General features: G+C 62.9%; 1 protein-coding gene across 2 annotated transcripts; it reads left to right on the top strand.

Moving 5' to 3' along the window:
* Positions 1–2,138: 2,138 nt before the first annotated feature.
* MAPK8IP1 (mitogen-activated protein kinase 8 interacting protein 1) lies at positions 2,139–20,754 on the top strand. 2 transcript variants are annotated; one of them, XM_041721836.1, is made up of 12 exons: positions 2,139–2,317; positions 12,688–12,793; positions 14,733–15,029; positions 16,528–16,609; positions 16,891–17,703; positions 17,886–17,961; positions 18,550–18,722; positions 18,908–19,017; positions 19,125–19,241; positions 19,340–19,410; positions 19,546–19,644; positions 19,950–20,754. In XM_041721836.1, exons 1-12 carry the CDS (start codon positions 2,217–2,219, stop codon positions 20,020–20,022), a joined length of 2,118 nt encoding a protein of 705 aa, XP_041577770.1. In that variant the 5' UTR covers positions 2,139–2,216; the 3' UTR covers positions 20,023–20,754. The 2 variants fall into 2 exon arrangements, with proteins under 2 accessions (XP_041577770.1, XP_041577771.1); XM_041721837.1 differs by lacking the exon at positions 2,139–2,317 and adding an exon at positions 11,417–11,610.
* The last annotated feature ends 50 nt before the right edge of the window (positions 20,755–20,804 follow it).

Raw genomic sequence — 20,804 nt, 5'->3', positions numbered from 1 at the left:
TTTATCTTGATTCAGCCACTTAAGCACCGTGTGGTGTGCAGGGGATGCAGGCGGCAAGCACGGACTCTGGCTAGGTGGTTGAGATCTGCCCGCAGCCAGGCCCAGGGCCTGGATGCTGGCTTTGCCTCATGCCATCTGGCCAGAGAGCGGCCTCTCTCTGCAGCATATGTGGGCTTTTCTATGATGGTCTCTAGCCTTGGGCCACAGGAAGACTTTTGTTAATACACCACACCCCAACTTCGTGTGGGCAGGGGCTCAGAGAGGGCCCAAGGATACACAAACTGCCCTGCACAGAATGAGAAAGGGGGAAAAGGGAGGAGCTTGGCCCTGGGATTCATTTCATTCTTAGATCTGCTTTGAAGCTCCTTCCCACCAAGACCTAGACCTGCCCGTCCCCCCTCCCTTCTCCTGGCTTCTCTCTAATGTGACTTTGGCTTGGCTTGGCCTCAGGAGCTACAATAGCTTTGTTCTCCAGCAGAAAATTCTGGAGAATGAAGTTGTCTTACACACACACTCCTGACCTGAAGATGCTCCCAGTTGAGGCAAGCACACACTCTTAAGCAACAATTATTAACCTCTAGGCCAAGACCACTTTCCTGGAAGCAAAAGCCAGGCATCTGAGCAGAAGGTGGCTACTGTTTGGTCCTAGTGAAAGGAGGCTGAGCCAAGATAGCAAGAAAGGTAAAGTGGCCACTCCTCTGGGCCCACAGGCAGGGAGAAGAGCCTTTGGCAGTAGGTAATGGGATGTTCTTGGGGCTGGAGGTGGGGAGTTGTTTCCTGCAGGGCACGTGACTGCAGCTCCTTTCTGGGTGCTACATTGAAGGAAAAGGGAGTGGTGCGACCAGTAAGCAGTCCAGATTTGCAAATAGGATCCCACAAGCTGTGAAACAGTTTGCTTTGCCCCTTCTTCGGAAAGAAGTAAGGACAGGGCCTCCGCAGTTCTCAGGAGTCCAGAGAGACCAGTGAGGTTTGGTCAGAGGCTCTTGACCCACCAAAGCTGGGGCCCTAGCCTTGCCAGCAGTTTGAGTGTCCAGCAGTCTGTGTTCTGTAAAAGAACTCACAGGCTTAGCCCTCTTAGGGGAGAGACCAGAAGGGAACCGTGGCCCCAAACTAGCAGGGGTAGAGGTGCTGAAAGGAACAGAAAAACCGTAAGAAGAATCCCAAGAAGTCAACCGTGGCAGCAGGAGGAAAAGTGGCTCCTACTCTTAGAATGTGGGAAGCCAGCTATGGGGTGTCTGTGGGTGCAAATGAGAAGAGAAGTTCTCTGCAGGAAATGCATTTGAGGTGCTAAGTGAGAGATGAGAGAAATCTGGGAAAGTCCTGGTGTGGGGAGGAGAAACAGAGAAGCCTAGAGGAAAGGTTCAGTTCACCATTAATAACTGGGTCAATCTTTAGAGAGAAAATCTTCTAGGGAGAGTCCATGAGAGGGTCTCCTCAAGGGGACAGGACTGGGTGAGACCTGGGTTCTAGGCAGAGGTGGGGTATTCCCTACCGCAGGTGACAACATATCTATATTACTTTTCATCCTTACAACCACGAGAGGGACCATTACTGTCCTCATTTCACAGATGAGAAAACTTAGGATCCGTGAAGTCAGTAATGCAAGGCCACACCACCTATGCACTTGGGAAGCCAGGCTGTGACTTCACACCACCTGGCTCCAACCCCGGCTTGCCCTGGGAGCCCACGCCGACACCATGTCGCCTTCCTCCTCCTTCCTCCATGGCCCTCCGTCCCTGTCCGCCTTCTTTGTCTGCTGCTGGGGGCCACTAGGGCCCAGGGGACCGGGTCCCGCCATTAGCTCCCTCATGCCCGGGCGCCAGGCCCACCCGAGGGCGCAGAGCCCGCACCGCGCGAGGGCTTTGCGGGAGGGGGAGGAGGGCGGAGGGATCCGCGTGGGCTCGGGGCCGCGGGGCCGCCGCTTCAGCACCTCGGAGAGCGCCGGGGCGGGGCGGGGGCGGGGCCGGGGCGGGCCGGGGCGGGCCGGGGCGGAGCGCACGAGACCCCGGCGAGGGCCCGGGGACGCGCGGCGGCGCTCGCGCCAGTCCCGGGAGCGGCGCGCGGTCCGGAGCCGCGCCCTGCCCTGCGCAGGTGCGCCCGCCGCGCCCGCCCCAGCCCGAGCCCCGCGGCGGCGGCCTCCCCGCGCGCCCGCTCCTTCCCCTCCGCCGCCGCCTCTGCGCCGCGCTCCGCCCGGATGGCCAGGGCTGTGCCGGGGAATGGCGGAGCGAGAGAGCGGCGGCCTGGGCGGGGGGGCCGCGTCCCCGCCCGCCGCCTCCCCGTTCCTGGGGCTGCACATCGCGTCGCCGCCCAATTTCAGGTGAGCGTCCCCGGCCGCCGCGCCCCGCCCTTCGGCCCGGGTAACCTGCGCCGGCCCCCGCCGCCCCCAGCCCCCAACACGCACACCCCGACCCCGCGGGACGCAGGGGCTGCGCGGGGAGGGGTCTCCTCCCTGGGCAGGGTCCCCAGAAACCCCCTCAGCCTCCCGTCCAGCCTGATAGCCGCTGCAGAGCCCACGGTGCGGCTCCCTCCGCCATTCCGTGCCCTAGGCTAGGAGGTTCTAGAGGGGATTGGAGGAGGGGGCGCAGAGGCCGCCTTCTCCCCCACTTGGGGACTGCGGCAGGGCCTGGGGTCCGGATTGAGACACCGGAGGAGGCAGGCAGGCAGGCTAATGCTTTGCTTCTGCCCAGTCCACAGGGTTCTGAATAGAGATGGGTGCGGGGATGGGGTGCCTCGTGGCTCCCAGTTTCTTGGGGCAACTGACAACCTTGGTGCTGGAAGGAGGAAGTCGTGGGCCCCTCCCCCAGCCCTGTCTGGTCAGAGGGCCTAACTCCCAGGACTGGCATGGTCAGGACCCTTTGTGGACTTGGGTGGGCAAGCACTGACCTGGTCAGGTGTGTGCAGGTGCGGAAGGCACCCATTCAGGAGACACTACGCCCAGCTTTGGTTGAGGGAGTCTGGTTTGGACAACCCAGGAGTAGCCAAGGACACTGGGTGGAAGGTTTCCCTGCTGGAGCAGGTACCCAGGACCGTGCTCTGAGCTCCCTTTCTCCCCCCTCTCTGCCGGTTATCTGCTATTAGGCAATTGGGAGGTGGATTTTAGGGAAGCGGGCAGTGGGTGTTGTGGGCAAGGGATGGATATCCCTCCACCATAATCCTGGCCCCATTTGGAGAGGAGGAAGAAGACAGTGTAACTGCTCCAGAGCCTAGGAGGAGGCCTAGACATAACCCATTGTTTCTCCATCTAATGAGCCGGCGCCTTCCCCTCTCCTGGGCCCCCCACCCCAGCCGGGCCCCAGCTGGGCTCTGGCGCCAGCCCCTCTCTGACCAAGGGGTTGCTGGCTCCCTGGCCCTCAGGTGGGTAGGAACCCCTGAGGATCTCTAATGGCATCAGCAGCAGTAGAAACTTCCCTTGAGGCCCTGAGCTGAGAAGCTGGGAAGACCAGAGGGAGGGGACCAGATGGAGGAGGCCAAGTGTGAGGGCTCCGGGGCTGGGGCCTTTGTGATTGGTGCCTCTTGAATAATGAGGCTGAGGTCTGAGACCAGTTTCCCCTGACATGACACGCTGCCAAGAGGGAAATATTGCCTTCCTACCGGGAGGCCCCTCTGCAGTGGAACAGCTGAGAGGGACCTGGGTTCAAATTCGAGCTCCACCACTTGCTAGCTGAGCGACCTGACAGTCCCATCTGACAGGTGAGCTAATATTGATTCCTTCGTGTGCATCAAGTCGGTGCTCAACAAGTGTCTGCCCTCCATGCTGGTGAGCATTTATATAGCTCATCACTGCTCGGAGCTTTCCCAGGGGCAGGCTCGTTTACCCTCATGGCCGTGGGGGTCGGTCTGCCCATTTTATAGATGACAAGATCGAGGTTCAGCAAGGCAGTGGTTTGCCTGAGGACCCCGTGGAAGTCAGAGCCTCGGGCCGTCTCTGGATGTTCAGTCCACTCGGTCGCCAGGCCCTGTCTATGGCCCGGAGGACAGCTTTGCCTCCCTCCACCTGCTCCCAGACCCCCAGGTGACAGTGCCCTCCCCTGGCAGGCAGGTTATCGTGGATGCTTTAGTGAGAGGGACTGATGAGGTGGACGCCAGCCAGTGAGTATGCACTCTGGGCCAGGTGGGCGAGAACAGCAGTGCGCCACGGCCAAGGCGTGGGCCAACCCTCCAGGACACCATGGCCTGGCCGTGGGGACAAGGGCAGCTTCTGGAAATAATAAGGGCAGTGTCTCCGGCCCCACGTGGCCTGCCCTGCCTGCTCCAGCAGCCCCCGCTGACCTTTCCCTTGTCCTGCCTCGCCTGGCCCCTCACCCAGCTCGGAATAACCCTGGGTGTTGCCGCTCTCTCACGGTCATGGATCCGACTGGCCTGGGTGTGCAGGCTGGCTCAGCCTCCTTAGCTGTGTGCCCCAAGACTGTTGGCTCCTGCTCAGGACGGTCCTGGGACTTGGATGGGACACGTGTTGAGTGTTTCAAGGGCTGCGGAGAGCTGCGTTCACGCAGGGCTGTGGTTGTTACTGTGTGTGTACCCCCAGCACTGCTGTCAGCTTCTAGAAGGCATAGGAGGCAGTCCCTAGACTTCGGCTTGCCCAGTGCCCGGCACAGAGTAGGCGCTCAGTAATGCCGTACTGGGTTATTATGAAGGATCAGTTGTGCGCTGTCCTCCTGGAGCTCAGAGCATAACAGTGCGTGTTGTCAGAGTATAAGGGGGTGGGGGGGACGCTGGCCCCGGGGAGGCGCTCACTTTGCCCAGCACCCTCCCAAGGGCTTTCTACGCAAGAGCATCCTCACCAGGGCTGTATAAACAGAGCGTTACTATTATCCCCACTTTGCAGATGAAGAAACGGAGGCAGACAGAGGCTAGGGTGGCAGAGGTGGGGGCTGAATGCAGGCAGTCTGATTTCAGGGCCACCCTGAAAAGAGGGAGCTCTGGAATAGTGGGGGGTGTTGTGCAGGGAGTAAGCACAGGGTGGACATGGAAGCCGGAGAGGGAGCATTTGTTTGCTGCTGGTTGGTTTAAATAGACAGGTGTTCCTTCTTAGCTCCCCCTTCTGATTGTAGAAATGCTCCATCCAGGTACCTGTAGTTACCTCCGGATGTGGTATCGGGGGAGGGATTTCACTTATTTTACGCACTTCTATGATCATTTGACATCTTATTTCTGCAAGGAGCATAGGTCACTTCTGTAACTTACAAAATTAGACAAGCGAATTTAAAACTCAAGTGATACCTGTTCATTTTAAGGAAAACTCCAGAAAAGAGACTTTAGAAACGTACCCAACGCATACACTGAGCTGGGTGGGTGGGATAAAGGGGAGGGACAGTGGGACGGTCCCTGTGGGGCAACGCCGGGTGCCCATGGGCAGTCCAGCGGGCAGCCCACCCTGGACACGTGGTAGGAGAGCCGTGGATGAGGGGACCTCAGACACCTCCTCCTCCTCGCCACCCCTCCCCTTTAACTGAGGGGGGCGCAGGAGAGGGCGAGTGGCAGACCCTGGGCCTCCTGGCTGCCCGGATGGTGTAGCTTTTATGTCGCCCTGCTGCCTTGCGGATGAAGCTGTGGCCATCAAGAGGGGCACAGAGAGCTCCTCATTATTCTCCCCCCAGGACGGTACACACGTGGCTGTTCCTTCGCTCACTCGACTTTGCACTTTGGTGGCCTCCTGGTCAGCTGCTCCGCAGGCGCAGGCACGGCCTGACCATCATGCAGGTGGCCGTGTAGAGGGGACATGGACAGACAGACGAGGGCTGGCCAGAGCGGCCAGCGGGGGCGGTCAGAGGCCCAGCGCCCCGCCCCATCGGAGGCGGCAGGGCTTCCGCAGGAAGGGCAGCCCTGGATTGCTGTCTCAGGAGGGTCGCTGGGCCCTCCTGCCTGGGACCAGGGGGGGCGGTGGGGACAGGAGGGGACATGAGGAAGACTGGGGGGCTGGTTTCACCCACTTGTCCGGGTGTTGGGCCCCTTGGGGATGGGACACTCTGTGGGCCATGAGAGGCTTAGCGGGCATGGAGGCAAATTTAGGAGGAGACCTCCTGAGTTTGCAGAGGGTGACCCTCCCCTGGGGACCCACTGGAGCATTCAGGCAGGGCATTGGGGGGGGGTGCCTGGGGCCCCTGGAGAGGGTGGGGCCAGACCACAGATGCGGGGTGGCCCAGCTTAGAGAGCCCCACCGGGGCCTCAGAACATTCCTACCCAGGGGACAGCAGAGAGCAGGGAGCCGGCCGCAGGTTCCAGCAGCCCCGTTTCTGCGGGGTGACAGCAAAGCTGTTGCTGCTGGAGCCGCCCTCCCCCACCCTAGGCCCTGGGCAGCCCCCCAACCCAGCGAACCCCCAGTGTGGGTACGCGGTGTTGACCTGCCTCACTTGCTGGGACAGGGCCACGGCAGGGTGCCCCACCACCACCACCACCACCACTTCTTTGATGTCCGAGCCTTGAAGTCGGTCTCAGGGTTCTTGGCTTGGGCTCCCCGCACCATGGATCCTACAAAATGGGGTCACCGCCACTAGCCCTGCTTAGGGGCCTCTTACCCATTCTAGGTCATGATCTCTGTCCCCGGCCCCCCTCTTGTATTTTTATTGACAAAGTCTCCAGCAGCCCTGACTTGGGCCTGCCCACTGTGGCCCAGGAAGCTGCCAGCGTGGTGCTTCACTCCTGCGCCTTCCGCCCTCCTTCCTGCCTCGGGTATCCCGGCGGGGGCGGGGGGGGGGGTGGTCCCCGGGCTCGGGCCTTGTGCATGATCGAACCAGGGTTGGGAGTCGTTGCCCAGGGGACAGCGAGGGCCCGGCCCTCAGGAGAGCCCACGCCAGGCCAGCAGCCCGGGCCCAGTGGCAGCCTGGCACCAGGCTGGTACGACCTGTCCTGCCAGGTTCTCGGGCAGCAGAGGAGACCGATCTCCCCAGAGCCCACGGCATCCTGCACGCGATTCCACCCGCGGGCCCACGATTGCTCCATCGGCAAGTTGCCCCCTTGCGTGTTCGCGCCCAGGCCGCATCCTGTCACCCGAGAGACCCTGTAACCTTCCGTCCCTGCACAGTCCGGCCGGCCAGCCCCACGCTGAGCTGTTTGGTTGTTCTGTGTCGTCAGTGGTTACATGGAAGACGTGTCCTTGTGCATAAAGGTTCCCCACGTGGGATTGTTTTCTCAGGGCAGCTTTTCAAAAACCAAAATCACCGGATCCCACAGCTCCGAGCACTTTCAACACACCAGACCCGTTATAACCCCAAGTAGGGATGGGTCCTCAGGACTTGTTTCCAGGCTTGGACTCCGTTTTTCACCGGCAAGGACTCCAGTGTGGACACGGCCAGGGAAGGAGAGGTAGAAACCGGAGGGATCGCCCTGGCCTGACCCAGCGTCCACTCAGAGCTGAGGGCGGGATGCAGAGAGAGGTCTGAGGGCTCCCCCGACCCTGGCAACCCCGGTCCCCAGCAGCACCAGCTTCCCAGTCACCTGTACATCCTACCCCAGGTTCTGACACAGGTGGGGACAGAAAGTAGGGGTTGGAAGGGCAGCTGACCTAGAGAATTCCACGGGGAAAATCTAGAAAGACCAGTGGTTCATTCTGTCAGCATTTATGAAGTACCTACCAGGCACCACGTTGATCAAGACAGACATGGTCCCGCGGCCTCTACTGGGAGCCCTCACTGGTCGCAGAACTCAGAGGTACAATCACAGTGATCCAGAAACACCAGCAGGTGGGCCGAAGAGAGCCCGTAGCAGGGCTGTCTGGCCTGGGCAGGGAAGTCATGGAAGGCTTTGGGAGAGCCGTGGGGCCGGAGCCGAGAGAGTTGGAGGGGGGTAGGCAGGGCAGGGGGGCGATGACACCCCAGGGTAGCAGAGGGCCTACTGAGCCTTCAGGCCACAGGGAATTTCCCTCAGGGCCAGGGGGAGCTACTAAGGGATTCTGAGCTGGGCAGGGGTGACCAGACCAGATTTGCGTGTTAGGTGTTGCTGTTGGCTGCCCAGGGGAGGATGTCCTGTAGGGGGGCCAGAGGGAAATGGGGAGCCTGCCTAGTGGAGAACCCACTGGGAGCCACCTCTTTGCTCAGCACTCACAGGGTGGCAGAGGGACAAGCTGGACACTTGAACCACAGATGCTCTCTGTCATGAGAGGGGCCCGTGGGGCACCACGGCCAGGACCCAAGGTCACTCAGCTGGCCTCCTTACCTCCCTTCCAGAGAGCCGGGAACGGGAAGGCCAGAGCGGCCTCTGGACAGCCAAATGCCTGGCTCAGGTTTGGCCTTGCTCAGCTAAAGCCTCAGCGCTTCACCACTTAACCCTTACTTTGCACACACTCCTAACTCAGCCCGCTCTGGGGCTGAAATGGCAGATTGGAGAGGGCTGGGCTGCCGTCGGTGGCCCGGGGACAGCAGGGAAACGTGACAGCATGTGGAAGGGAAGAGGACACGTAATAAGCATGAGAGCATGAAGGCGTATTTATTTTGGAGAGCTCGTGGCAGGAAGAGGTGGGGAGCACGGGGCGGTGGGCGGGGGCAGCATGTTCAGAGCTCTGGGAGGAGCCAGCATGGCCAGAAGGAAGGACTGGGGCTCCCGAAGGTTCATGCAGGGAGAGGGGGTCTCAAATAGACCCCAAAGGTGAGGGAGGTCTCAGGAGAGTAGACTCACGACACAGAGCCACCAAATGTTAACACAGATGAGACCCGAGCGGGCAGGCAGGTCTGACGGACGGATGGGCTGCCTCTGAAGGCGAAGCCGCTGAGGCCTCCCAATCTGGAGGTCAGGGATGCCGACCTGCACAGGCGGTGTGACTCAGCTTGAGGTGGCCTCCCGGTGCTCAGGGCTCCAGTCTCGGGGCACAGGTGGGCCTGTGGGATCAGAAGAGGACCTCTCTCCCTCCTCCCCTCCAGCTTTTCCTTCCTCCTCCCTTCCTCCCTGCAGTTGCCTTCCTTGAGCCTAAGGGCCCCAGGGTCTATGAAACTTTCCCCCCAACAAGCCTCCCTCCCGCTCCCCCCCCCCCCCCCCCCCCCCCCCCCCGCGCCAGACCCAGAACATCCAGTGCCTAGAGAAACAGGAGCTCAGGGCAGAGCCAGGGTGGGTTGGGGGGCGACTTGCAAAGGGGACCGCTTGACCAGTCCATCCCCTTGTTCTTTGGCTGTGACCCCCTCACAGCACTCTGCAGTTCACAACCAGCCCATCCTGTTAATCCCCGAGGCGCCCTCGAGGTGGGTGGGCAGGTGTAGGTCGCCTCATGTTATATATAGGGGAGCCACAGACCCATGGCAGCTGCCGTCTGAGCCTTAGGGTTCCTCATCTGGAAAATGGGCAAAACAAGACCGTCTCGCCAGGTTGTAGTGAGGATTGAAGGAGATGCACAGCACGGAGAGGTTGGCGGCCGGGGCGAGGCAGCTGCTTAGGAGATGGAGAGGCTGCTCCTCCTCAGGGAAGGAGTCAGGATTTGAACCCGCAACTCGTGCCATCCTGCCTCACTTATGAGAAAAAAGTCAGTTAAAAGAAAGTGCCTTCACCCACCCCGCTGGATCTGGAAACCAGTGCAGGCTTTCCAGCCCAGCTCCGCGCTTTCCCCCCACTGCCCGGTTAACCTCGGTGCCCTTAGCTGTGAAGAGGCTACAGCTGTCCCCACCTGCCCCCCACCCCTGCCGTCCTGGGACGTGGGATGCAGGGCACTGTGGAGTGCATAGAGATGAGCAGAGAAAGCTCCCCTGCATGCAGGCCTGCCCTGAACACCTCGGTTTGAGAGGAGCAGGTCGACACGCTAAGGATGTCCCCTGACAAACGTGACGACCTCACCAGCTCTAGCCTCCAGGAGCATACAGTCCACATGGAGCTGGGAGGGTGGGGACCTGCACGCATCACCCACTGGGTACAAGGGCAGGTGACGGGAGCCCCATCCACCTTTGGAGCGGCTTGGTATCTTGGTGGGGTGTCTGATGGAGGCCCGGGCCTGTCTGTCCCACCACACTGCCTTGCATCCATGCAGATGGTGACACCCAAGGCCGGAATGATGGGGACCGGGCAGTGTTGCCAGGGCTGTAAGGCACTGGCACAGGGAAGCAGGAGGGCTTTCTGGAGGAGTGGGCTTAACCAGGCCTTCTTCCAGCAAGCCTGGGTTGAGAAGCCTGCCAGGTGCCCCAACGGAACACTGGACAGCTGGGGAGGCGGGTGCAGGAGGGGCAGGCCGTCACACACAGAGCTGGAGGCCTTGAATGCCAAGCCAAGGAGTCTGCCACTAGCAGGGAACCTTAGGGAGTTTGGAGTGGGAGGCAGAAGGGTGGTGTTTCTGGCAGCTTTGCCTGATGGTGGATGGGTGGGGTGCTTCCAGCGTGGGGACACGGAGCTGAGCGGGCCATCGGGGAGGCCTGGGGCTGCAGAGGCAGGAGCTGGGCTGGACCGGCAGAGGAAGAGGAGGAAGAGGAGGTGCGCACGTGTGCAAGGACTAGTGGCAGAGCAGGGGGCACCAGAGGGCACCTCTGGGTGGGATGCCAGTGGCCCTGCGGCTCTCTGGTGCCGGCGGAGACCCTGTCCAGGCAGCCGGGGTGTAGTGACCACTTCCGTGGGGCCCTATTCTCCTCCCCGGGCCCGAGTTGCTGTGCGGCACTGGTCAGGCAGCTGGGCCGCTCTGGCTTCTGGGCCGGCCCAGCGCCACCACCCGCCCCCCGCCCCCCACCTGCCCCCGCTTCCACACTGCACCTTCCCCAGCCAGAGGCTGCCAGGCCCCGGCTCCAGGTCAGAAGCGGCCTCAAGGAGCACCTGGTCTGCGCAGCTCCCTGGTCCTGGTCGGATCCCGCTGGAGCTGAGCTTCTGTGGCTGGCACTTGGCAGGGACAAAAGCCTTGGCCTTCCAGCCCTGGCCCGAGGGGTCCGCGCCTGGGCCACCCGCCCCTCGCCCTGGCTGTGCTGGCTCTGGGAGGGGAGGGTCCTGCATCCTGCTACCCCTGGCGGTGGTCACCCACCACTGCTCTTGGGCCGCTGCCTGGGCCCACAGAAGCCTCCCCAGGAGGTGTGAGGGCGAGCGCTCGGCTGTGTGGGTGGGGGCGTCCAGCCCTGGAGAATTTCCGAAGCCCCCCCACCTTCCCACCAGGCACCCTGAATGTGGCGCTGGCCCTTTAAAGCAGATCAGGGCTGGCTTTTGGGGGGAGACATCCCAGATTTCTGCCATCTGCTTACAAGTCTGGGCCAGGGAGGGGGGCCACCGCAGCCCCCACAGGGGCATTGGAAGGGCAGGTGGAGCCAGTGGCATCGATTGCAGTAACCTGATCCCAAGGGGGAGGTGGCAACGACACGGTGGCTTCAGCGCCACAGCCACAGCCGCTGGGAGGGAAGCGGCCTGCAGCTGAGGGCTGGGCTGGGAAGTGCTGGGGCTGGGGCCCGGGTCGCGGCGGCCCTGCCTCTCCTCCCGGCCCATCTATTTTTAATGAGCTCCCCGGGCTTCTGCAGCGGGCAGGACGCGGAAAGGCAGGCCCAGGCGGTGGAGGCCCGAGGCCCCAGCCCTGCCCTGAGCCCTGGCCTCCCAACCCTTCTGGGCATGAGAGGGTGGCCCTGGGGCCCTGCAGCCCCCCAGCAGGGCAGGGCTCTCCATGAAGCTGTTGCTGAAGATGGATTCCAGCCCAGACAATGACAGCTGGTTGGAGGATCAGTGGGAGCGCTGGTAGGGGGCATAGGGGTCGGTGGGGGAGGGGGGTCATTTGGGGGGCAGCTCCATGGAGCTCTGGGGCTCTGTTTGGTCTGACTGAGGCAAGAGGCCATGAGTGTGGGCCTCCTAAGCTCCCCGGGGGTTGGGCCACCACCTATCCTGGGTGACCTTGGACTCCTGGGTCTCCGTTGCTCTGTGCCTCAGTCTCCTATTCCTATTTGGGAAAAGGCTCAGAATTTGCCCCAACTTCCCCAACAGAATTCTCCTGAATGTCCCACCCACACCAAACCAGGTGGAGTGCCCAGGGCTGGGGGTGAGCCAGGTATAGGGGACAAGCAGACAGTTGCTGCAGTAGGGTGGGGGCACAGGGCTGGCCCAGGGGATGGGGCAGAGAGGGTTCTAGCACAGCCAGTTAGAGTTGTGTTGATGTGCTTTGGTCTGTCTCCTGAACTCATGACACCCCTAGCTCCAACCCCCGGTCTTCTTCAACCCCTCCGCAACCTTCTGTTCAGGGTCTGTGCGCTGGGCAAGTGATTTTGTGATTGAAGAGATAAAACAGAGAACACAGAATGGAGGTGTAGTCTGGTGGAACAGGCTGAAACTCGCCACATTGACACCAGATTTCCCTTCACTTGCTCCCAGGGCTTATGAGGCATTGGCCTTCCTGGGCTGGGGGCATGGAGCACTCTCCTGAGGCTGGGGAGGGGCCTCTGCCAGCATCTCAGGGTTTTGTTGCTGCAGGGATTGCATGAGGGAACCCCCTGCTCCAGGCATCCCTTGGAGTCCCTTCTCAACTCTGCATTCTCCATGGGTGAACTGGCCTCGGCACCTGCCTTGACCCTGGGAGGCACTTCTCTGGCAAAGCCGAGGCTCTGACCAGCTGGGCCTTCTAGGCACTGCCTCCTGGTTGGCAACAGAATGGAGAGCTCCCAGCTGGGAGGAGCTGAAGTAACCTGGAACCTCCCCCTTTCCCTCCCTCTGGGGGCTGTGACCTGCCTTCAAGGGGCCCTCCCCTTGGAAGAAGTACTAGGAGACTTCAGTGGGCTAAGTAGTCCTCCTGGGTTGGTAACTTTGGCTTCTTGTCCTCACCAGGCTCACCCATGACATCAGCTTGGAGGAGTTTGAGGATGAAGACCTCTCAGAGATCACTGAGGAGTGTGGCATCAGTCTGCAGTGTAAAGATACTCTGTCCTTGCGGGTAAGAGCGGGCTCTCAGGAGCCCTGGGGGGTGCGGGGGGCAGGGTGGCTCAGGGAGCGAGCGAAGGCATCCCCAGATCTACAAAAGGGCTTTCAGGGTCTGTATGGCGTCCTCATTAAATGAAATGACATCCAGGAAACACATCCCAGTATAACGCTTGACACATCTTGGGTGCTCGACCAGGATGTTTTGGTAGTTTTTGCCAGGGGCTAAGGCAAGAGGCAGTTCCCTCAACTGGGAGAGGGCAGGAGGTCTTCAGATGTAGGGCGGTAGCCATTAGGGCCAGGGTTAAAGGATCCAGGACTACCCTCAACCCTTCCCAGAGCGGCCTTGGCAGAGGGCCTGAGGCAGAGCAGGGTGGAGGCGGGTGGAATCTGCAGTGCTTTGGGATGGCAATAAAGAGCCAAGGCACTCCCTCAGCTGCCATTGCACCAAACCACACCACGTCGCCCCGCAGACCGCCCCGCAGACCCTCCCTGGGCTGCCCTTCTAAAGGCTCCTCTGGAGGGTTAACGCAGCGTTGCCACTGCTTTTGGCCTCTGGCTTTGTCATAGGACAGATGGCTCTCTGTTCCCTAAGTTGTGAGTCCTGCCAGGAGGTCCTCAGCATCTAGGTAGCTTGGGTCGGATAGGGATCCCCCTGTGTCTTCTTGGAAGAAGGGGCCACTGACCAGGAAATGGGAGGCAAAGCACCAGGCCAGATTGCAGAGCCCGGAGCTCCTGGGAGCCCCCTGGAGGGTGTGTGGCCACCGCAGACATGGTATCAGACAGTCAGCAAAGGAGAGCAGCAGTGTGAGGTGGGGTGGGGTGCCTGTCTCTGGGTGACCCCCTGCTGCCTGTTACAGAGATCTTATAAGCCCTGCCTGGCAAGAGGAAACCAAGGGGTGGTGATAACGCTGCAATCCCCCCTCCTCGCCCCCAATCCTCCCCGCTCAGGCCGGCCAGCAGGGGTGGGGAATGGTCCCAGGGCGCTGACTAGCTTCTGTAAGGCCGCACACCTGTTTGGGAATCCCACGCCACCCTTTCATCCCACGTGCACCAGCAGAGTTTTGGAAGGGCTGGTCCCTGCAGCCAGCGGGGTCCCGGCGGCAGTACTAGCCAGAGGGGTACCCTGTGGGCCTTAGACAAGCTCCGGGGGGCTTTCACACGCTCCTGCCGGTGAGCCCTCCCCGCCCCGGGAAGCTGGGAGGCAGGGAGCTGGGAGGGAATTGGAGGGCCGGGATCTGTCCAGGGTGCCGGGAGTCAGAGGCAGAGCGGAAGCTAGACGGGAATTACGGAGGTTTGGGACGGCCCGAGGGCGCGCCTCAGGTTGGAGGGCCCTCGGCCGGGGCGGGTGCCCCTCCCCCCAGCACCCCTCTCTGTTTCCCCAGTTTCCTTCGCTGCCCCCTTCACATACTAACCTCCCCCTCCATCCCTTGTGGGGCCCGAACTCCTAGGCGACCCTGCGTCCCCATGGCAACAGCGGTGACCTCACTCTGGGCTCGGCTTACAACCCCGGTGAGGTCACCGGCCGTTGCCAAGGGAACGGGAGGGTGCCGAGAGTCCGGAAGGGGGGCACCGCGGGGAGAGGGCGGTGTGGCCTACCGAAGGCGCCCCGCGGATTGGTCCCGCGCGTCCTCGCGCCCCACCCGCCGGGCCCCCTGCGCCCTTCCGGCCCCCCCCCGGCGGCTGCGGCGGAATGGACTCGCCCGCGCGGGGGGCGGTGCGCGACGGCCTCGGCCCCGCCCCCGCCCCTCCCCGGCGCGGCCCCGCCCCCTGACGCCCCTCCGCCCGCGCCGCGCAGCCCCCGCGCGCCGGGCCCCCTGCGCCCTCCCGGCCCCCCCCCGGCGGCGGCGGCGGAATGGACTCGCCCGCGCGGGGGGCGGTGCGCGACGGCCTCGGCCCCGCCCCCGCCCCGGCGCGGCCCCGCCCCCTGACGCCCCTCCGCCCGCGCCGCGCAGCCCCCGCGCGCCGGGCTGCTGTCTGGGGGCGGCGGCGGCGCGGGGAGCCGGCTGCAGGCCGAGATGCTGCAGATGGACCTGATCGACGCGGCGGGCGACACTCCCGGCGCCGAGGACGACGACGACGAGGAGGAGCGCGCGGCGCGGCGGCCGGGAGCGGGGCCGCCCGAGGCCGAGCCCCGCCAGGAGCCGGCGCCCCGCGGCCAGGGCCAGGGCCAGGGCCAGGGCGGCGGGGACACGTACCGGCCCAAGCGGCCCACCACGCTCAACCTCTTCCCGCAGGTGCCGCGGTCTCAGGTGAGGCGAGCGGCGTGGGGCGGGGCTGGAGGGGCGGCGCCCCGGGGTGGCGCGGGGGGCGGGGAGCAAGTCGGGAGGCCCGGCCTCAGCCAGAGGGGCGCGAGGGGCCGTGGGAGAGGGGCCTGCCGGCCGCGCGGGACCCCAGGCGGGCAGGTGGGATCTGCCCTGCGAGCGGCCGGGGCGGGCCGACGGGCTTTGGAGCCTCGGGGAGGCTGGAGGGGTGAAGGGACGGAGAGGGACAGTGGGAGGACCTGGGTCGTAGGCGAGCAGGGGGAGCTTGGGAGCACAGGACAGGCCTTGGAGGGCGAGTTGCAGGAGTTTGGAGCTCGGACCTCAGGCTGGGGCGCGGTTTCCCCTAGCGGTGTGGGGCCCCAAGAAGAGAGCACCTGAAGTGGTCATTGCGGGGCGGGGGCAGGTCATGGAGGGTTGGTAAGAGGAGGAGATGGGGACGTCGGAGGCCGCCGCCAGAGTGAGATGCGGGCAGCTGGGAATTCCCGGAGGCAGGGGAGAGACAAGGGAGGTGGAGCTGCCTGGACGAGTTGGGGGCCCAGGGCCCCTGGGCTGGGTGGCTGGATGCCAAGGAGGGTTGAATAGGGTGGGGGAGAGCCGACTGTGGCCCTTTGTCTTCCAGGCCCAGTCAAGAGAGGTACAGACGAGGGGCTCGGGAGGTGGGGCTGTGGGTGAAGGGTGCAGGGGCTGCAGGGAGAGGATCGGCCCCTTTCCCACAAGTCTCTGGGCTGGATTCTGGCAGCCAAACTCCTGCATGTGAGAGCCTATGAGTGTTCCCAGGGGAGGGGGCCTAAATAGTGTGTGTGGGAGCCTTGCCTGGAGGCATGGTGGAGAGGGGACCCAGGACACCAACCGTGTGGGGTGGGCAGCCCGAGAGATCCAGGAAGGCAGGCCGCTGACAACTACATCTGTCATTTCTCAGTCATGTGCTCCTGGAGGGGTGGGGGAACCATGTTATTGATTCATCATGTGGATGATTCATCCTGGTCCCCCAGGCCACCTGCTAGGAGACCCTTTCTTGCCCTTTTTTCAACTTTTCCTAGAATGTCCCTGCCCCTTCCCTAGATCATAGCTTCCTGAGTTCCAGGACTTGGCTGGAAGTGAGCATCTACCACGGAAATACTCCATGTCTGGGACTGGGGTCTGGCTTTGTCCCCAGATGGCTCTTGCTTCTCCCTCACTCCTCCCCCCTCCCCACCACACATATTGGCCATCAGCACCTTTGCTGAGGCTGATAAGAGCATCTCCCCAAGGGTTGGCCAGCTTCCCAGAGCCAGTAGGTCTGGCCAGGAGGGCCATGACTTGCCACCCCTCCTGCCTGTTTGAAGAGGGTTGGGGGTGAGGCCCTTGGCCAGTGTGTATGTGTGTGTGTGTGGCTGGGGGTGCAGCAAATGCCCTAGGGATGGCCTGATGGGGGCAGGGCCAGGGCCTCCCTGTGCCGGGCACTGTTGACTGCTTCTGTCACAAGGGCCTTTTGTTTTCTGCACAGGACACACTGAATAATAATTCTCTGGGCAAGAAGCACAGTTGGCAGGATCGGGTGTCTCGGTCATCATCACCCCTGAAGACCGGTAAGTCTTCTTTCCCTTACCCGGACCTCCACCTGCCCTGACTCAGTTTCCCCTGCAGAGAGCAAACCTGGGCAGTCTCTCCATCTGGCTGAGTTGAGGTAAACTGCCCGTCCCATAGCCTGGAGCAGGCCCATCTGAAGTCAGCTGGGGTGGGAGTGAGAGCACTGGCCCCGGAGCCTTCCCCTGGTTTCTGTGTCCCACATGCTGAGTGGAGGGGGCAGGTGGCCTGGGAGTCAGGGACGAGTCCACCTGCCTTTAGCACTGACCTGCCTGCCCTCCAGGGGAGCAGACACCTCCACATGAGCACATCTGCCTGAGTGATGAGCTGCCGCCCCCGAGCAGCCCCACCACCACCAAGGACCGAGGCACCTCCACCGACAGCCCTTGCCGCCGCAGCACCGCCACGCAGATGGCCCCTCCCGGCGGCCCCCCCGCCGCCCCGCCGAGTAGCCGCGGCCACTCGCATCGAGATCGCATCCACTATCAGGCAGACGTGCGGCTAGAGGCCACTGAAGAGATCTACCTGACACCGGTACAGAGGCCCCCGGACCCTGCAGAGCCCACCTCCGCCTTCCTGCCGCCGGCTGAGAGCCGGATGTCCGTCAGCTCCGATCCAGACCCTGCCACCTACCCCTCCACCGTGGGGCGGCCGCACCCCTCCATCAGCGAGGAGGACGAGGGCTTCGACTGCTTGTCGTCCCCGGAGCGGGCCGAGCCGTCAGGGGGAGGGTGGCGGGGAAGCCTGGGGGAGCCGCCGCCGCCTCCACGGGCCTCGCTGAGCTCGGACACCAGCGCCCTGTCCTACGACTCGGTCAAGTACACGCTGGTGGTGGATGAGCATGCACAGCTGGAGCTAGTGAGCCTGCGGCCATGCTTCGGGGACTACAGCGACGAGAGCGACTCGGCCACCGTCTATGACAACTGCGCCTCTGCCTCGTCACCCTATGAGTCGGCCATCGGGGAGGAATACGAGGAGGCCCCCCGGCCACGGCCCTCGGCCTGCCTCTCCGAGGACTCCACGCCCGACGAGCCCGACGTCCACTTCTCCAAGAAGTTCCTGAACGTCTTCATGAGTGGCCGCTCTCGCTCCTCCAGTGAGTCTGCAGCAGGCGTGGTAGGGGACCTGGGATAAGGGAGAGCCAGACCGAGGGTGTCCCTGGAAGGTGGCCTGGCCTGCCTGCCTCAGGGCATCGGGACTGAGCACTTGCTACTGCCCCCCACCGCAACCTCAGCTGGAAGTGGGATGGTTCTTCTCCAGCTCACCCCTCTCATACAGGTGCAGAGTCCTTCGGGCTCTTCTCCTGTGTCATCAACGGGGAGGAGCAGGAGCAGACACACCGGGCCATATTCAGGTAAGAGCAGCAGGGTTGGGGTGTCCAGGCAACACTGGGGCCACCTGCCCCCACCCCCATGCCTCTGCCATCTCTGCGTGGCCTGGACGCAGCCCCCAGCACTGGCATTCCTCCCTCCACTTGGCTCCAGGGGGAGGGCATCCATCGTGGTGGAACTCAGAGCAGGGTGATGGGAGGGGATGGGTCAGTGCAGTGTGGCCTTTGCTGCGTTGTCAGGGTCCGGGATGGAGCACCTAGTATGGCTGGGGGCAGGAGCCCTAGAGGGCACCCAGCAGAGATGATGCCCGACCACACCAAGGCACACTCCTCACCTCCCTCCTGGGGAAGTGCTCCCTCCCGGTTACCTCTGTGTTCCCCTGAGTGGCTGTGAGCACTTCCTCCCTTAGCCCGCCAGCTCAGTGGCAGGTGCACGTCTGTGTGATCTTACTCTCGCCCAGGAACTAACGTTATCACAGGCTCAGGAGACTTCGAGGGGGTTTATTGAACTAGTGCTGTTGTTGTGGCCACCTGACCTCAGAGCAGCGTGGTGAGCAGATGGCTCGGGAGGCCCTGGTGCTGAATTCCTCACGTGCCCTTGGTGGGGGACAGGTTTGTGCCTCGACACGAAGACGAACTTGAGCTGGAGGTGGATGACCCCCTGCTGGTGGAGCTCCAGGCCGAGGACTACTGGTACGAAGCCTACAATATGCGCACGGGCGCCCGGGGCGTCTTTCCTGCCTACTATGCCATCGAGGTCACCAAGGAGCCTGAACATATGGCAGGTAGTGTCCTTCTCCTCCTCGCCATTGGGCCCCAGTCTGCCCTTCCCTGACTCGCTGCCAGGAGACTTCACACCGTCAGGAAGGGCCCTCGCAGAGATGACATTAGGCCCAGCCAAGTTGGGACATCCGGGGTTGGTGGCCCCTCCGCTGGCACTTCCACTCCTCACTTCGCGCTTGCCTTCCAGCCCTGACCAAAAACAGTGACTGGGTGGACCAGTTCCGGGTGAAGTTCTTGGGCTCGGTCCAGGTCCCCTACCACAAGGGCAACGACGTGCTCTGTGCCGCTATGCAAAAGGTGCCTGTTCCCTGTCCCCCTTGGAGGGGCGCCCACCCCCAGCCCAGTCCCCCTCCTCTTCCAGGGAGAGGGTCGCCCAGCGCCTGATTCCTGTCCCTCACCCACAGATCGCCACCACCCGCCGGCTCACCGTGCACTTTAACCCGCCATCCAGCTGCATCCTGGAGATCAGCGTGCGGGGCGTGAAGATCGGCGTCAAGGCTGATGATTCCCAGGAGGCCAAGGTGACCACCCTGGCCCCGGCCCCCAGCCCCGCCACCAGATCTCCCACCCGTGGCCTCTGCGGGCTAATGATGCCCTGCTTCTCTTCTCCCTCCCGTAGGGGAATAAATGTAGCCACTTTTTCCAGTTGAAAAACATCTCTTTCTGTGGATACCATCCAAAGAACAACAAGTAAGTGGGAGGGGACAGAGAGTGAGGCCTAGGGGGGCGGCCTGGAGCCATTACGGTAGGGTGCGGGTCTGCGGGTATGCCTGGGGGTGTCTGGGCCCTCGTCCCACCCTCACACAGATGGCTGCCCTCCCGCAGGTACTTTGGGTTCATCACCAAGCACCCCGCTGACCACCGGTTTGCCTGCCATGTCTTTGTGTCCGAGGAATCCACCAAAGCCCTCGCAGAATCCGTGGGGTATGTCCGTGTCTGTGTCCTGCCGAGCACCCAGCCCTGGAGTGCACCCTAGTCCTCCTCACAGCTCTCCACGCCTCGTGGCCTGGTGTCAGGGCTGCGGGGTCTGGAGGAGCCCCCAAACATTTTGGTGGTTGGGCCCTTCCTTCGACTGAAGTCTTCCCCAGGAAGCACAGTGTGTAGAGAACAGAGCCAAGCAGCTCGGTTGGGGGGACCCTGAGCCCTACCCAGGGACCCCGAGGCTCCAGTTTAAAAGCCTTGGGTGGAGAGCCCGTTCTTCCCGTCACATGTGTCTGCCTGCTTCCTAGGAGAGCTTTCCAGCAGTTCTACAAGCAGTTCGTGGAGTACACGTGCCCCACAGAAGACATCTACCTGGAGTAGCAGCGCTGCCCCGCCCTCTACATCCCCCGGGCCCTCGGGCCCGCGGCCAGGACAGCTGGCTGCTGACAGGACACAGCACCGCTTGAGGAGGGGCACCCGTCACCACCAGAGGATGGGGAAGTGGGGGCCTCTGGCCGAGGGTGGGGGAGGGCGGGGTTTATGGGGAGAGGCAAATGCAGTTTATTGTAATATATGGGACTAGATTCATCTATGGAAGACAGAGCAGGCTGCCTGGGGATTGGGGGGTTGCTGGGCTGAGGGGTGTCAGGCCTCTGGCCAGGAAGGATGTCCATTGCAGGAGCAGAGGGCCCTGTTGTCCCGTCTTGGGCCTCACTTCCTCTTCTGGGCCTCCGGCTTTCTGGCAAAGGCTCCTGCTTTGACGAAGCCCGTGCCACCCGCCAGTGCCCACCCCACCCCCAGCTCCCAACCCCAGCCGGAGGCCCTGAGCTCAGGCTGAGCCCAGCCACCTCCCCAGGACTTCATAGCAGGTGGGGGTGCGGTCCCTGTTCCCAGCTCTGTCACTTGTGTGGCCTCCGGGTGGCCATCACGCTGGCCCCTGGCACGGGTGGGACCTCGCCAGGGAAGAAGAAAGCTGCGGCAGGGCCCCGTCCCGGCAGGAAAAGGAGGCTTCCCGACTGGCCCGGGCCAGCCAGGGCCTCTTGGCTGCTTTGGCCATAGCCCCAGCTTGGTCCTGCCACCCTGGCCACAACTATTAAAGTGCCATTTCCTGTCTGGACCGCAGTGGGTGTGTCTCCGTGCCCCCTGGCCCCTGCCCCCCGCTG

The sequence above is a fragment of the Vulpes lagopus genome, chromosome 11, assembly GCF_018345385.1.
Source record: "Vulpes lagopus strain Blue_001 chromosome 11, ASM1834538v1, whole genome shotgun sequence".
Taxonomy (NCBI): Eukaryota; Metazoa; Chordata; class Mammalia; order Carnivora; family Canidae; genus Vulpes; species Vulpes lagopus.
The sequence above is the reverse complement of the archived record's forward strand: the minus strand, read 5'-3'. Positions and strand labels throughout refer to the sequence as shown.

Excerpts from the sequence above, each read along its gene's own strand:
- MAPK8IP1 (XM_041721836.1), top strand. The coding sequence starts at position 2,217 with ATGGCGGAGCGAGAGAGCGGCGGCCTGGGCGGGGGGGCCGCGTCCCCG. Across the intron at positions 16,610-16,890 it reads ATCATCACCCCTGAAGACCG|GGGAGCAGACACCTCCACAT; the intron begins GTAAGTCTTCTT and ends CCTGCCCTCCAG. Across the intron at positions 19,242-19,339 it reads ATGATTCCCAGGAGGCCAAG|GGGAATAAATGTAGCCACTT; the intron begins GTGACCACCCTG and ends TCCCTCCCGTAG.